This window comes from Arctopsyche grandis, chromosome 3, assembly GCF_051622035.1.
Source record: "Arctopsyche grandis isolate Sample6627 chromosome 3, ASM5162203v2, whole genome shotgun sequence".
NCBI classification, from domain to species: domain Eukaryota; kingdom Metazoa; phylum Arthropoda; class Insecta; order Trichoptera; family Hydropsychidae; genus Arctopsyche; species Arctopsyche grandis.
In genome coordinates, this window is record NC_135357.1 from 5770060 (window position 1) to 5785817 (window position 15758).

Sequence of the window (15758 nt, forward strand, 5' to 3'; positions counted from 1 at the left end):
TACAGTACTTTTATATATTGATATTTGTATATTTTTTATTGAGATTTAAGCACCCTTTTCGCCTGTGGTTTTTATGTCTGTTAAATGTATTTTTTTTTTTTTGTCTTAAATTCTATTCATACTAAGAGAGTCAGATAATCCGGTACAGTAATCTCAAAATTCCAATGAATAGCTTTTACGTATTATCTATAATAATATAATTATGTTTGAATTTTGTATTTTTGAATGGTTTGACAAGATTTACTGTATCGCGATACGATTTTATTTTATCAGAATATGTACTTACGTTCACCGTATTGTTTGCGTGATTTTATTCAATTTTAAGATGACGATTAGTATTTTACAATTTTATTTTTGCAGATTGTGCCATTTTGATGTACATAAAACTATAATATTCCGATCATCATAAAAATTAAATATTCTTCCGAACATCTTCAGATAACAATTTCAAAACAAATATATATGACTTTTTCCCTCATCATTGCACAGATAACGATATCAAATTTGAAATTTGTGTTTCAAATAGCCATAATAAGATTTTCTCAAATGTCATAATTAAAAATATTTTAGTATATAAAGTTATGAAGTAAAAGGCATACTTTTGCAACTACATACATACATACATATATTCAATTGCTAGTGTGAAAATTGTGGTTTATTTTTGTTTTGTTTGGATAATATACATATTTTCGCATGTCCTTTAGTGCATGAATGTGTAATGCATAATGAAAAATTAATAAAACGATTGTTCTCCCTATTGAGTCCAGTGCCTTTTGTAATATCTGACTTGTGAGCGATTTTGTAAATATTTTTATTTTAGTTGTATAACATAATATTAATATATTAAACGTATAGTGATGCATATATTCGATTCGTAATATATGTCTAGTGATTCCGGCCATGATAATTTTTCTTATTTTTAAATTATATTTTTATTCACGCACATGCACTGTGTCAGTGCAATCGTGTGCTTTTCCTGAAGGCATCATATGTACTTTAAATTATTTTTATTTTGTATAAAAAGTCACACTTTTTACTCCAAATTGATATTTTTGTTTTGTTTTTACACTTTTTCATTGAAAATTTTTACATACTCTATGATGGTATGTACTTACATATATATTCATATTTTTATTATTTTTATTACAGTATTAAATATGTATATGTATTCAATAACAATGCAGCTCTTGTCTAATTGTGTGTAAAGCGGCAATATTGTTCTCGGTATTACTTTACACACGTATATTATTAAAATCTCTGGTTTGCGAAGGAATGCGTTCCTATAGTCTTTATACATATGCATAATAAATATATTTATATATAATACATATATATTAGTTTTGTAAGATAATAATGTAATTAATTTGAAAATAAATATTATTCGGTCAGGGCCATTGCAATTTAACAAATACGAAATCGGTTTATTGTAATATGTATGATGCCTTAAATAGATTTTTTTTTTATTTTTTTTTTCTTTGTGTCAAACACTATAAATGTATGTATTTATATTTGAAAAATCTTTTATTAGATTGTATGAAAGCGTGACAGATAATTTTAATTTACAATCTGTTTATACATATATATATATATACATATGTATATACACATTATTATCCCTGTTTAGTGGTAGCGTGAGAATTAAACAATATTTTTTATTGTGGCAGACCACCTTTATGCATAATAAATGCTACCGAAACCATTTTCCAATTTAAAAAATAATAAATACCAAAATATTGAATTCTATTATGAAAAGTATTTTTATAGGGTAATTGTGTACTGATTGTAAATTCTTATTATCTTAATTACTTAATTTCTTTATTGTCCCCTCTTATATTATAATATAAGGTATGCGTAGAGAAAACATAAATTTCTGTTTAAATTTTATATATTATTATATTTCTAGAGATTTTTATACAAAGAATTTTTTTAACTGAAGAAAATATTTGATAAAAACAATAAATAAAACATTTTCATAGTTGAACCTATCTTTGTATTATTTGAACACATTTCTAATCGGATATTATTTTGTCAATATCCCATATTGACAAGTCAATCATACGTAGGGTTACCATATTTCTCAGGACTTAAAACGAAACGCTCCGCATATATAAAAAAACCGGTCTCCGTCACGGGCCCGAATGTGAAACGCCCGAAAACGCAAATATCGAAAATCGAAAGATCAAAAAAAAGGGTGCATGGTAAACGGTACATACTCACTTAATTTGTGCGAGCAGGAAACAACAGGAACAAGAGGAACAGGCTTTTCCTCCTTGAAACGTGTTAAGTTAACAAATGAAATAGGTACAAATTTTCTTAAAAGATATTCTCTGTTTATTATGATTTCTTTAATTTTCATTTGTTAAGTAATCATATATATAATATCGCTATTCTGTATGTCTGTATGTCTGTCTGTCGGTGTATCTGATATGACAGTCGAGTCGACATACATATGTATGCCAACAAAACGTACGAATATAATAATAACAAAAGGAAAAAAACTTCTATATATGCTGTTTACTACCAATGTTTCCTCTAGGCAAATAGAGGGCGCTAAGTCTCTAAGCATTTACCGCCGTTATTGAAAATTTATTTAATTAATTAATTTTATATTGTTTATATGTAGGCAGAGAGATGTAATAAGAATAGAGGGGCCCTTACGAAATAAATAATTGTGGTCAATTTTACGTGGTACGTCTCTATAAATACGCTACATCGCACGGAATACAATCGGATCAATTTACTTATTAAAATGTATCCCATGTTGTTTATTGTGTGTTTTTGAATGTATTGTGCAATTTTTACCGATACTTGCACATCTTGCGAGTTATATAAACAAACAGAAGTTTTTATCGGACATACGTCGAGCACCAAGCGTTAAATATGACTGATGCTAAAATTATTTAAATATGTCCGTGGACAGAATGTCACTTGACAACAAAAGAACACCTAAGGCCACTTCTATTAATATTACATTTCTATGTATGTAGTTTTTACCAATTTTTTTTCATATTAAACAATTAAATTAAATATATTTAAAGGTATTTGAAAAAAATTTAACCGTGTGCGAATCAAACAGAACCGACACATGTCTTTTAATTTTTTTTTATCTAATAACTTGATATGCCTACACACATGCGATGATATTTCATCGGGCACAACACTAGTATAATATAATATCACAATAAATATAATATAATATTGTACTATGCGGTTATTTAAAAATAGTATTGATGAAAATAATAGCAGAATGTGTTTTTCTTTTTTTTTTTTTTGTAAAATGAATCATGTAACAACATATTTAAATGTTACTTTAAAATGAATATATTGTATGTCTATATTGTATGTCTATATTGTATGAAACAATCAAACAATTTTACGGAAATGAGGGAACGAACGCAAGACACGTAAAAAACGGGGCTGTCCCGGCCAAAACGGGACGTACGGTCATCCTAATCATACGGTAACTGAAAACGCCATAAGTTGCTAAAAACTACACACTAGAATCTAATAATTTTGCTCATATCCATATAATTGGATAAATAAACTCAATATACCAATCTGACATCTCTACAAGTGGGCCTGGTAAACATGAATTATATATTACTTAATATGACACTTATTGGTGAAATAAAATTGAAACGATTCATTTGTTCCACCAACTTTCAAATTCGTAATGTTCGTCTGGGGAATTTTCTTCTTGATACTTTGCCCAAGGAAAGCTGAAATCTTCTTCATCGGAGTTGATGTATTTACCGTCGTCTTCGGGTGCATCATAACTGGAACTGCCGCACTGATACATTCGGTTTAGTTTCAACGTATCCTTGTCGCTCAATCCAGTACGTTGACCAATTGTGCCGAAATTGTCCTGTTAATATAGGATATATTGTAATTCGGAGTGTTAATATAAAACTTATGATAAGCATTATAGTTACCTGAAGCGGTACAATAGTCTTTCGTCCATTTTTTGAGAAGGCAAATGCACTGTAATGTAAAACACTGTCATAATCGTACGGAACGCCAAAGTCAGTTGTTACGAATGAATTATACTTTTTAAAGTTATTCTCCCTTCCTGAAAAATATATTACATTATATCAAATTCATTCGATTAGATACATAACACTTAAAGGCGTTGATTTATTGTACCATCAAGAATATTATCCCACACAATCTTGACATATTTATCCCGCTTCGTATGACTCTGCATATGGAAGAATCCCAAAGAATGCAACAACTCATGAACAATTGTACCATGTCTCATGCATCCAAGACCTGAGGGATGCGGAGTGAGATTCAACAATTGTTTTCCTCTTCCTTGGTAGCCGACTTGTGAGAAACAACCTCGTCTAGCACCCTTGAAAAGTAATTGTAATGACACACTCCCAAAACAAAATATGTTAGAGTTTTTAAATCATTTACCTGTATTTTAACATAGTCATCATCGTTAGGTCCTTTCTCCTTAAATTTCACACACGATGAACGTTCCAAATCAGACATCGCATCCTTTATAGCGCTTACTTGATCCGATGCTGTGATATGAATTTAAAATTAACACACTTATTATTTCTTTATAATAGAATGGATTTAAAAAAAATACATACAAAAATCATCGCCTATTTCGTATACTAGGGTTTTTCTCGGCCATCTTTTGGACACGTCGTTCAAGCCGTTCCTCGCTAGACCTGGCGTTGATACTTCTTCGAGTAAAACTTGCCTTTGCTTATCTGATAAAATTATATCGCCCTCGAATTTTCCACTCCTCTCCCAAATGTTTTGACCATTGTCGGCCAATTCATCAAATTCTAAAATCAACATTCATAGGGTTTGATGTGGACTAAGTTGGTTGTTTTATTTAAAGGTTGTGGCTATTTGCAGGTACTATACGTATCTGCAAATTATTGGCTATTTGCAGGTACTATATCTCCGAATTATTGGCTATTTGCAGGTACTATATCTGCGACAGGCGCAAAGCCTTCTGCGCATGCGCGTGAACTGTCACTGTCAGCGTGTTAACTGTTAAAATTTTGTTTTAAACCTCTGCACCTGTCGCAGATATAGTATCTGCAAATAGCCAATAATTCGCAGATATAATACCTGCAAATAGCCACAACCTTATTTAAATTGGATTTTTATGTAGATACCTTCGTCTGGTTCAGATTCATTGGTAACTTTCAGGTACTCGTTGAATTCGACCATTTCTGAATTCCAATTTATGGGTCTTGCAAACACGGAGCTTGTCGTTATAAATAAAATACAAGTTAAACTAAATTTAGACATTGTTTTAGGTGTATAAAATAATATTATATATTAAAAAAATCACGATATTGTTTTTAGAACCATTCTGGCTTTTTGTATGCTTAAATTTATTTATAAATTATAAATTGTCCATTTCGAGTGTTATTTTTTTGTATATGGCAACACTTATAATAGCCGCGAATTCAAATTGAGATAATTCTTCGATCACTGATGTATTAACTATTGTGATGAATTAAAATGCACATTATGATTCGTGTCGACGGAAAATGGCAAACTTCAATACTACACAAGCGACAGAGTGACAGTAAATGCGAATTATTGAAGCGTGCCATTTTATAGAAAATCATTGACAAATAATGGCGGCTGTGTCAAATCGAATTGTGCAAACTGCAACCTATTTTTCTGCCGCATTTCTGAAATCTACGTGACAAACATTATAGTTTTATTTTGACATCAAAATCTTGAAGAAATTATATAGTTCTCATGAAAATATTAATAGCAAACCAATAGCTTTTAATGACTGTTGTAAAATATATAATTTACTATGTCGATGCTTAATCTAGTTCTTTTGTAAAACATTTCTTCGACTTATAAATCGATGAAAATCATACAATAACAAAATATTCTGAAAGTTTTGATATACTTATAATACATATGTGCAGAGGTTCAAAAATAAAATTACAATGTTTCGGCTGTGGATTCACGATATTATAGATTTAGTGAAAGTGCCGAAATCGGTTTATATGTCAAGAGTAATTTATTTCCAATTAGTGCACACGCAGAGTTACGTGAAACCATCTTTGTTGTTTTATTTTAGATGTCGAATGTGTAACTCTAATCGTCAAAGTCTCTTATGTCAATCACGCATTTCTTTAAAATATAGTTTTATTCTATTGTGCCTATATTTGATTGTATGTACATTCAGTTAACCGTTCGGTTGAATAAATTTTAACAACATTTGGACACACTTGGCCACCTTTTTATTATCGTCTTACACAAAACAATTCTATTTGATTTATACTTCCTTGTGAAGCAACTGAATCTAATATATATATATATGTATCTACCTAACACCCACAATCATTGCGTTTATTTTCAATCTAATTTTTGTATGGTATCCTAAATACAAATACATTTTTTTATGTTGCTCTTCATCTCTCAATGTAACAGTTATTACAACGTGTTTGAAAGATTTGCAATACATTTGTCGTTAAAGCTATACTCACAAGTTTATAGATCGTTTTTATCTTTAAATATAATATGCCAACTGGAATTATAAATATATTTATTTCTGTGGTGCAATTTTAATTATTATTTATTATTGCAAAATGTTTGATCAAGCTCGAATTTTATGACAAATAATTATTGCATGAACGAAATTGCGGTATTCGTTAAAATCTATTTATTACTTTCATATTTTATGAGAATCTAAAGCCTCATTTTATAAATATTATATTCAAGATAAGATATGTATATTCGAAGTCGTTGCGTAACTGTAAAATTTTCTCACAAATATCTGATAACACTGAGCAACAAAAAAAAAATACCAGAGTGGAGACTAACCAATCTTTACCCACTGAATTCGAATATGATATTAATTTTTGTTGGCGGGTGATCGTTTACGAAATATGAGCGTTTAAAAAAATCCGCGATTTTTACAGTTTTTTAGCTTTTGCAGTCTTTAACTCAAAATTTAGGATTGTTACGCTCAAAGTGAGTATTGGAATCAATAGTCAGATATTTTTCCTATTAATTTTTATATTTCATTTCTTTAAAATACTTCTAATTAATTGTCTAGCGAATTTTAAAAATTAAAAATATTTTTTTTTTCCGTGCTATTTTTCATTTATTTTACAAACGCATCTGTTATCAGCATACGGGAACTGAACGAAAATCTTTCTTACGCAAAAACCACTTGAGTTAGTATGTTTAGATAAAAAAAAAATATTGGGATAGAAAACCAATCCTTATAAACGTGGTGAAATAAAAAAGTGGGCAAATAAACGCAAAATAGCACGAAGAAAAAATCCGTAAAAAAAAAATATTTTTGATTTTTAAAATTCGCTAGACAATTAATTAGAAGTATTTTAAAGCAATGAAATATAAAAATAAATAGGAAAAATATCTGACTATTGATTCCAATACTCACTTTGAGCGTAACAATCCTAAATTTTGAGTTAAAGACCGCAAAAGCTAAAAAACTGTAAAAATCGCGGATTTTTTTAAACGCTCATATCTCGTAAACGATCACCCGCCAACAAAAATCAATATCATATTCGAATTCAGTGGGTCAAACTTAGTAAAGATTGGTTAGTCTCCGCTCTAGTAATTCAAAAACGTGATTTTTTGTTGCTCAGTGTAATTGGAATCACATCATTTATTTTTATTGTCGAGTATTGTAAATCTGCTCAAGGACAGATCCAGAGGGGGGGGGGGGCGATAGGGGCAATCGCCCCCTCCCTAAATTTCATTGCCGTTTGAAAATTATATGTTGATTTAAAATATTTTTGTCGTGGCGTACAAAATGGTTGTCCTTTTGTTGATTCGGTGATTACATCCCAAATGTGAATCGCTACTAGGATAACCGTTGCTACGAAAATCGCTCGCGCGGATCTCTTATCGCACAAGAAAACTGCCCAAATATTGCTCAGTATATGCTTTTTTATACGAGATTTAGGCAGTTTTGAACAATATTATGGCGGTTTTCTGTACGGAAATTTTCCTGTGTGACAGGATACCGCGTGAGCGATTTTCGTAGCAGCGGTTATCTTGGTAACGATTCACATTTGGGATGTAACCCGTTTACCCCTTTTGTTACCTACAGCTGGACAGTCAATATGCCAAACAGTTGTTATTTGTCAGGTGTCAGGTTGATTTCCAGATTCTAGGAAGTATGAGAGACAAGGACAGTACTCAATAGCATTAAAAAAGTGAATCGATGCATTGTTTTTAAAATTTATTTTTATTTTTATATTTTAATTTTATGTTCTTTGAGTTTTAATTATACCATGAATAAATATTAATTGCATTTTTTTATCGCCTTCCCTAGAAAAAATCCTGGATCTGTTCTTGAATGTACTACGAATAAAACACTCACAAATGAGCTGATCTTAAATAAAAATTTTCCAGTCAGATAATGATTTAGAAATAATTGTAACTATTGCGACGGCTTCGATATAATAAATAAGTATTCGCATAAAATCTAGTCGAGGAAAAATTATCGGCCTCGTTTTCTTTTCAGTGAGTTATTGAACTGAAAAGTTAAAAAATCAACTTTAGATTGTTTTCATGGATAATATTATAGCTGTCACGTCCATTAAATATAAAAACTAAGTAAAGAAGAAGAAGAAGAGCCAATCCAATGTTTAGGTTATGTTAATTGTATCTGTCAAGAGTTTCGATGTTGAAATTAAACGTTTCATAACAACATAGTTTTCAGACCCATGATACTTTAATAATCACAGTCAGATTTTGAGACTATTTTAATTTAATTTTGTAATATGATACATTTTCCAAGAAAACTACTGACTACGTTTTCTGGATGTGGTAAGTTTCATAACTGTTTTACACAATTATATATTAAAAAAAACGAAACGATAAAATAATCCACTTCAAACATTATGACAGATATTGCACACGACTTATAAAGCCTTATCCAGCTTTAAAAAAAATTATTTATTGGTTAATATTTTGCCATATTGACATTACAGATTTATTCCAAGGCGTCACTATCTACAAAATTCAGTATTTTATCGACTTGTGTTATGACTTTCTGCTATTTTTAACCACATAATGACATTAAACTTTTCATCAATACTCAATTTTATCCCAACAAATGTTTCAATTTAACTTTCTCTTAATGACCCAGTTGATATTTACATTGACTGAATACAAAACGTATCGAAAACATTCCATTTATACCGTGAGTACTACGGATAATCTTTTTTGAAGTAGAAACATCAACGATTAATATTCTTTGAACAGTTTTTTTATTATAAGCCACAATACAATAGCCTAATGAGTCAAGTGCTTGCCATAAAACACGCACAATAGTCGTTTGTCATTTCAAAAGACTCATCAGAATACATTTCAAATCAATAATAATATCTATGTTTATCTATTTGTTTTAAATTAAATCAATTATACAAACATATGTTTTGTTAAACTTTCAGCTTTGAAACGCAATCAACCATTAAGAGTATTCGTACGTTTAAATTCCTCAACAAAAAACTTGCAAGATGAAAACAATCAGTCTGCACCGAAGGAGAATGGAATTCCAACAAAGATTGTCGGACAGCCAACGAGTTTTTCACATCCGCACTTGGTCAGTCCCGGCGAACTTGTTCCGGGCTTGCCAGTGTCCGAATTCAAGAGCCGACGATCCGAATTTATGAAAAAGCTTGTAAATTCAATACCCAAAGAAAATCGAGGAAAAGGACACACGGTAAATTGTATTATTGTTACATCAAAACCACTAAATATGCAATATTTTGATTATTTCGTATTCATTTTCCAGGTTGTCGTACCGTCTGCCTCTAAATCTTATATGTCGGATCACATACCGTACATATTTAGGCAAAATTCAGACTTTTACTATTTGACCGGATGTCTTGAACCAGATTCGATCCTCATAATGACCAGTTTACCAGACAGTGAAAATATATATCAAGTATTTACATTTCATATCAGATTAGATGGAGAATTTGTGTTAATTGTATTAAAATTATTTTGTATACATTTTAGACGGTGCTATTGCTGCGAGGTTGCGACGAGCATTCCGAAATTTGGGACGGGCCCCGTACATCAGTCGATGATGCTCCTCAAATGTTCCGAATCGATTTAGCCTTACCCTACAAAGAACTAGTTCCTTTCCTTACAAAGTAATCAATACTTGATTCATACCAACACCGACAGTATTCCATGGGTGTATTAAAAGCACATTATTATTTTTAGACATTTATCAGACCGCAATACGGACAATTTTTGGTATTTGCCGGGATCTCCACTGAATTACGATACGGATAGATGCATAAAAACGATCATAAACACTTGTAAAATAAATCCACCTATTTGTCCTCGACGCGTCTTATCTACTCTGCGTCTTTTAAAAAGTCCAGCAGAGGCGCGGCTTATGTTAGAAACGTGCAAAGTAGGAAGTGCGGCTATAAACAATGCTATGGCTTGTACTAAGCCAGGTAAACTATCATTTATTGCATAAAAACGTGATAAATCCGCCTTATTATTGCTTCATCTGTGCGTCATGTCATTTTTAAGGTACGAGCGAACATGACATCCATGCCGTGATTGATTATTACAGTCGTAGATCAGGAGCTGAGCATTTAGCCTTTCCTCCAGTTGTTGGAGGTGGCCATCGTGCTACTGCCATACATTACATTCACGACAATCAAATATTATCCAACGGAGAACTGCTTCTAGTAGATGCCGGTTATTATATATACATTTTAATATGAAATATACCATTTCTTTTGCCCTCTTCTTATTTGATTCTACTGCTTTATAGGTTGCCAAAAGTTTAGTTATAATTCTGACATTACAAGGACATGGCCAGTCAACGGTAAATTCACCGAAGCCCAAGCTGTATTATACGACATCGTATTGAGCGTACAATCTACGCTTCTCTTGATTCTGAAAGAGCAACGTCCTACTTTGGACAGGCTCTTTGATCTCATGTGTCAGATACTCGGTTCGTATCTGAAAGAAGAAGGAATTATATCGAAATCGGTCACCGGTTCTGAATTGATAACTGTAAGAAGCTAATGCTTAGTATAAATGATTCAACAATATGCAAGTTTTTCTCATGATGTATTGATTTTAGACGGCGTATAAATACTGTCCTCATCACGTATCTCATTATTTAGGATTAGACGTTCATGATACGCCTCTCATATTAAGAAATATTCCTGTCCAACCAGGAATGGTTATTACCGTTGAGCCAGGTTAGTTACATATACATATGTATTCAAATGAAGATACAAAAATTTTCGGTTTATATAATAGCACGCCCTTTTTTTGCAGGAATTTATATAAGACCGAATGATCAGTCTGTTAGAGAAGAATTCCGAGGAATAGGTATACGAATTGAAGACGATATTCTGATTACTCAGAGAGATCCGATTGTATTGACGGAAAAGTGTCTTAAAAATAGGAATGAAATTGAAGACATAGTTGGATCTAGAGACCTTCCAAAATAATATTAGGTTTAATTTAGGGAAACAAACACTATAATTCCAATCGTGTTCAAAATTATATTTTAAGATTTGAATACTCCATAGCACATCCACTATACTAGTGCTAAATTATTTTATCCTGATATATTTAAGATAATTTGAAAGTGCTATATATCAGATGTATATTCAATCTATTAAATTGTTAAATAGTACTATTCAATGTTACGGAAAATATATAAATATTATTTTATATACATATGATGAGTTATATATTTGCTACAATATATTAAAATTGACTTAATACACATGTATATGCTGTGCGTTTTTTGTTGGAATTAATGAAAAAATTGACAATTCGTACTCTGGCAATTTTTCTGTAGAAAATGCATTGCATATGTATGTATTTTAAATTGATGTGATGGAATTGAAAGCAGGATCTTTCGAACTATATTAATTCACGTTTATGAGATGTATAATTATGCTCAAATTAAAATATAAATGTTGAAATGATCTGTGGTCTGTTTATTATTCATAATCATCTTATAAAAAACAGGTGAAACTTTTCAACTGCAAGAATGTTCTATTTTTATAAAATAATATGCTTAAATCCTTTTGCGAATGGTGACATTTTTTATGTGCCCTTGTGTGGTAATACACACATACATATATACTTTGATCTTATTCTAAACATTGCAACTTTGGAAGAGGTCTTCAATTTATTTAACAGAGTAACAAGACTTAATGGTGGGCTTTTTGTTTTATGAAATATTTTAAAGATAAAAACAATCTAGCATAGTAATATTCTGTAATGGATATCAAATTACTTTCGAAGCTTAAAGTTAAACTGCTGTTCTCATTTTAATTTTAATATGACATATTCAGTATTGAGAGGTGATTTAATTGACGGAAATAAAATACAATGTATCATAGGTTTGCTATTAATATTTCTTCTTGGAATATAGTGCCATGAGCATTATGCGCAATCTACTGAAAATTCCTTTAATTAATAAATTAATATTTCTATTGCTGTTTTATATGTAGGTAGGTAGGTATGAAGTTTTTACTTATAATACACCCGATGAAATCTATCATTAGTATCTTATATTGAATAAAAAACAGGTCAGGACGAGCCAATTGTATGTAGCTGGCTCGTCTTGACCTGTTTTTTATTATAAAATTTTTTTGTAACTATTTTTATAGGTAAATAAATACATCAGAAAAAGAGTAAACGGATTATTGCGCAAATTGTGATGGGGCGCACGACAATCGTTGCCACAAAAATCGCAAATTAAAAATACCTGGCACACGAGTTCTGGCGAGTACAATATTTCGCGTGTAAGCCTTTCGATTGATGGGAGTTTTGGGTGCCAAATATTCTGTGATATTAATTTACCTTACTCGTTTGTAAAAAGCTGGTAGAATCAGAGATATGTAATAAGAATAGAGGGGCCCTTACGAATAAATAATTGTTGTAAATTTTACGCGGTACGTCTCTATAAATACGCTACATCGCACGGAATACAATCGGATCAATTTGATTATAAAAATGTATCCCATGCTGTTTGTGTTTTTGTATGTATTGTGCAATTTTTACCAACGCTTGCCCATCTTGCGAGTAATATAAACAGAGAAGTTTTTATCGGACATACATACGTCGAGCACCAAGCGTAAAATTCGACTGATGCTAAACTTATTTAGATCTGTTCGTGGACAGAATGTCACTTGACAACAATATAACACCTAAAGCCACTTCTATTAATATTAGATATCTCTGGGTAGAATGCCAAAAACTCACATCCCGACGACGTTCACAATTATGTAATATCTTTCGACGATCACTCACCTCGCACCATTTAAATCGATCGAATTTAAATTTGTGCAAAATTGTGCAGTTTGAATTTGCGCAATGGCCGCCAAATGAGGCGTTGGAACCTAGGTGTGTTTGTATGCGAGTGTGTGTGTGCGTGCGAGGAGTGACAGATGACACGGGGCACGAGGCAATGAAAACACGTGTTTGATGTTTCGAGAATGTTTTATTATCCACAGGGGTGGTGTAAGGCAGACAAGCATAGAACAATTAAGCTAGAAGTGAGAGTGAGAGTTGGGTTTATTCGTAAACCCAACCCTCGTTGGCAGGTGTCCACGAGACGAGCTCGGCGTCGGTGAACCAGAGGGCGATCTCCTTGTTGGCGGATTCGACGGCGTCGGAGCCGTGCAAGATGTTGCGGCCGACCTGGATGCAGAGGTCTCCGCGGATGGTGCCGGGCGCGGACTCGGCGGGGTTGGTGGCGCCCAGCATGACGCGGCCGGTGCGCACCACGTCGAGGCCCTCCCACACCATCGGCACGACGGGGCCCGAGCTCATGTACTTGACGAGGCCCGGGAAGAAGGGGCGCGCCGACAGGTCGGAGTAGTGCTGCTGCAGGAGCTGCTCCGACGGCCACAGCATCTTGAGCGCCACCAGCTTGAAGCCCTTCTGCTCGAAGCGTTTGATGATCTTGCCGACGATGCCGCGCTGGACGCCGTCTGGCTTCACCATGATGAAAGTTCTCTCGCGATTGGACATGGCGCGGGTAATCAGCAGCAGCACTAGAGAAAACGCACCGATCATACGCCGGATGGGCGCCGAGTGACGCCGGACTTCACCGGTTGTGACGTACTCTCCACCTCTCCACCTCTCCACCTCTCCACCTCTACTCTCTTCCAAATTCGCCTCTTCACCTACTACTTCTTCTCTTCTTTTATATTATAATCTTTATTCCTTATTCCCGAGCCGGCCTTTGCGGTGCTCCCCTCGCCCTTTCTTTGGCGCAGTCGCAATTCATCCCCTGGTAAACGTGCGAAATCGTGTCCTTTTCAGGATGCGATTCTCGCTTTTGTGCTTCGATAATTCGAAATTTCGAATTACTCCAGTTGAACGATTCTCCAAATGGGTTCGGCGATTACTAGTCAAATGTGAACCGGTCACAGGACAACCGGTCGCTCTAGATCGGTCAACATGATCACCCGTCATACTAAAACTGGTCACACACTAAAATCGGTTATCCAGTTTTCTCGTGACTGATTTTAGGGTGAAATCCAGTGGCGGCTCGTGAGAATTCATAGAGGGGGGCCTGCAGAGATTAATCGGGATGTAATAGCTCGTTGAACATACCAGTGATCAAATGCAGACAAAAATCGCATGCATATGTACTATACTGGGAGGCTGCAGCCCTACAGCCCTTATGGACGGCAAAAATAGCATGCATTTGTACTATATTGGGATTTGGCATTTGTACGCCACTGGTGTGATCAGTTTTCTCGTGACCAGTTTTAGGGTGTGACCAGTTTTCTCGTGACCAGTTTTAGTGTGACGGGTGATCACGTGTGACCGATCTAGAGCGACCGGTTGTCTTGTGACTGGTTCATATATGACTAGTAGTCCGTTTACCCTCCAAATGTGTATGTCTCCGGTGGCCGTCACCGCATTGAAAGTTTAAAAATCGAAATCTTATATATAATGGATGATATGATGCAACGTTATCATTAACTACTGTTTTAGTTTTTTATTTACTTTTATGTGCGTGGACTGACTACGCCGGTCCACGAACAAAGACCAATGGACCAATATTGGGCCACGAACCAATACTGGACCGTGGACCAGGGTTTGAGTAGCACTGTACTTAGATAAAGCCACACAAATGCAAGATTTGTTTAAAAACCTTTCACTACAAAACTTCATCTTCGTGTACACGTGATTATTCATAGTGGGGTAAACTTTACCCCACTATGAATAATCACGTGTATACTTTTTTAAATTTTTTTCCGCGTCTCCCTACCTTTTATTTTTTAATAGATATAATAATATAGACACGTTTTAAATAATAAACCTTTATTTAAAAAAAAATACTGAACGCTACAATAGACAAAATAAATAATCAATAGACAGCCTACCCTGGCAATAGTCCGCGCCTCCCAATATGGAAACCGCTGATATAAGGGGAAAGTCACACAGGTGTGACATTTGTTCAAAATCATTCCTTAGAAAGTATGAACTCAGTGTACATATGAGTATTCATACTAGGGCAGTGGCTTCAATACTTATTTCATAAAATAATAAAAACATATTATTATATTTTTGAGTAATTTTTAACTTCTTACTATACCATTTTTAAAGGATTTTACTACGTTTTTTTATTCTTCAAAGACGCCAACACAGCGATTTTTCATTTTTAAGAAACGCTTCTTCTACATATGGCTTTCCGTAAACATGTATTTAATTAGGTTTAAGAAACACCAACAACCGTTTAATATTCGTTGAGCATAAGGTGTTTCTCT

General features: G+C 33.4%; 4 protein-coding genes across 5 annotated transcripts in view; 2 read left to right on the forward strand and 2 right to left on the reverse strand.

Annotated features, from left to right (window-relative positions):
- Positions 1–15758, forward strand: part of LOC143909790 (uncharacterized) — a 743449-nt gene that overhangs the window by 338121 nt on the left and 389570 nt on the right. The window lies entirely within an intron of this gene.
- LOC143909088 (seminal metalloprotease 1-like) lies at positions 3587–5193 on the reverse strand. Its single transcript, XM_077426988.1, has 6 exons — positions 5139–5193; positions 4599–4799; positions 4417–4526; positions 4144–4351; positions 3933–4069; positions 3587–3865 (listed from the first exon to the last, which is right to left on the reverse strand). The coding sequence occupies exons 1-6, from the start codon at positions 5191–5193 to the stop codon at positions 3644–3646; spliced, it is 933 nt and encodes a 310-aa protein (XP_077283114.1). The 3' UTR covers positions 3587–3643.
- On the forward strand, positions 8569–11953 carry LOC143923127 (xaa-Pro aminopeptidase 3). The gene is made up of 9 exons (XM_077446650.1): positions 8569–8799; positions 9426–9697; positions 9770–9922; positions 9997–10133; positions 10207–10448; positions 10528–10698; positions 10775–11019; positions 11090–11210; positions 11290–11953. The coding sequence occupies exons 1-9, from the start codon at positions 8754–8756 to the stop codon at positions 11463–11465; spliced, it is 1563 nt and encodes a 520-aa protein (XP_077302776.1). The 5' UTR covers positions 8569–8753; the 3' UTR covers positions 11466–11953.
- Positions 13464–14025, reverse strand: awd (nucleoside diphosphate kinase). Its single transcript, XM_077446649.1, has one exon. The coding sequence runs from the start codon at positions 14005–14007 to the stop codon at positions 13549–13551; it is 459 nt and encodes a 152-aa protein (XP_077302775.1). The 5' UTR covers positions 14008–14025; the 3' UTR covers positions 13464–13548.

Bases quoted from the DNA above. Each gene is read 5' to 3' on its own strand.
- awd (XM_077446649.1), bottom strand. From the start codon at position 14,007: ATGTCCAATCGCGAGAGAACTTTCATCATGGTGAAGCCAGACGGCGTC.
- LOC143909088 (XM_077426988.1), bottom strand. From the start codon at position 5,193: ATGGTCGAATTCAACGAGTACCTGAAAGTTACCAATGAATCTGAACCA. The intron at 4,352-4,416 runs GTAAATGATTTA...TTACTTTTCAAG, and splicing joins ATGACTATGTTAAAATACAG to GGTGCTAGACGAGGTTGTTT. The intron at 3,866-3,932 runs GTAACTATAATG...CTATATTAACAG, and splicing joins AGACTATTGTACCGCTTCAG to GACAATTTCGGCACAATTGG.
- LOC143923127 (XM_077446650.1), top strand. From the start codon at position 8,754: ATGATACATTTTCCAAGAAAACTACTGACTACGTTTTCTGGATGTG. The intron at 9,698-9,769 runs GTAAATTGTATT...TTCATTTTCCAG, and splicing joins ATCGAGGAAAAGGACACACG to GTTGTCGTACCGTCTGCCTC. The intron at 10,699-10,774 runs GTTATTATATAT...ACTGCTTTATAG, and splicing joins ACTGCTTCTAGTAGATGCCG to GTTGCCAAAAGTTTAGTTAT.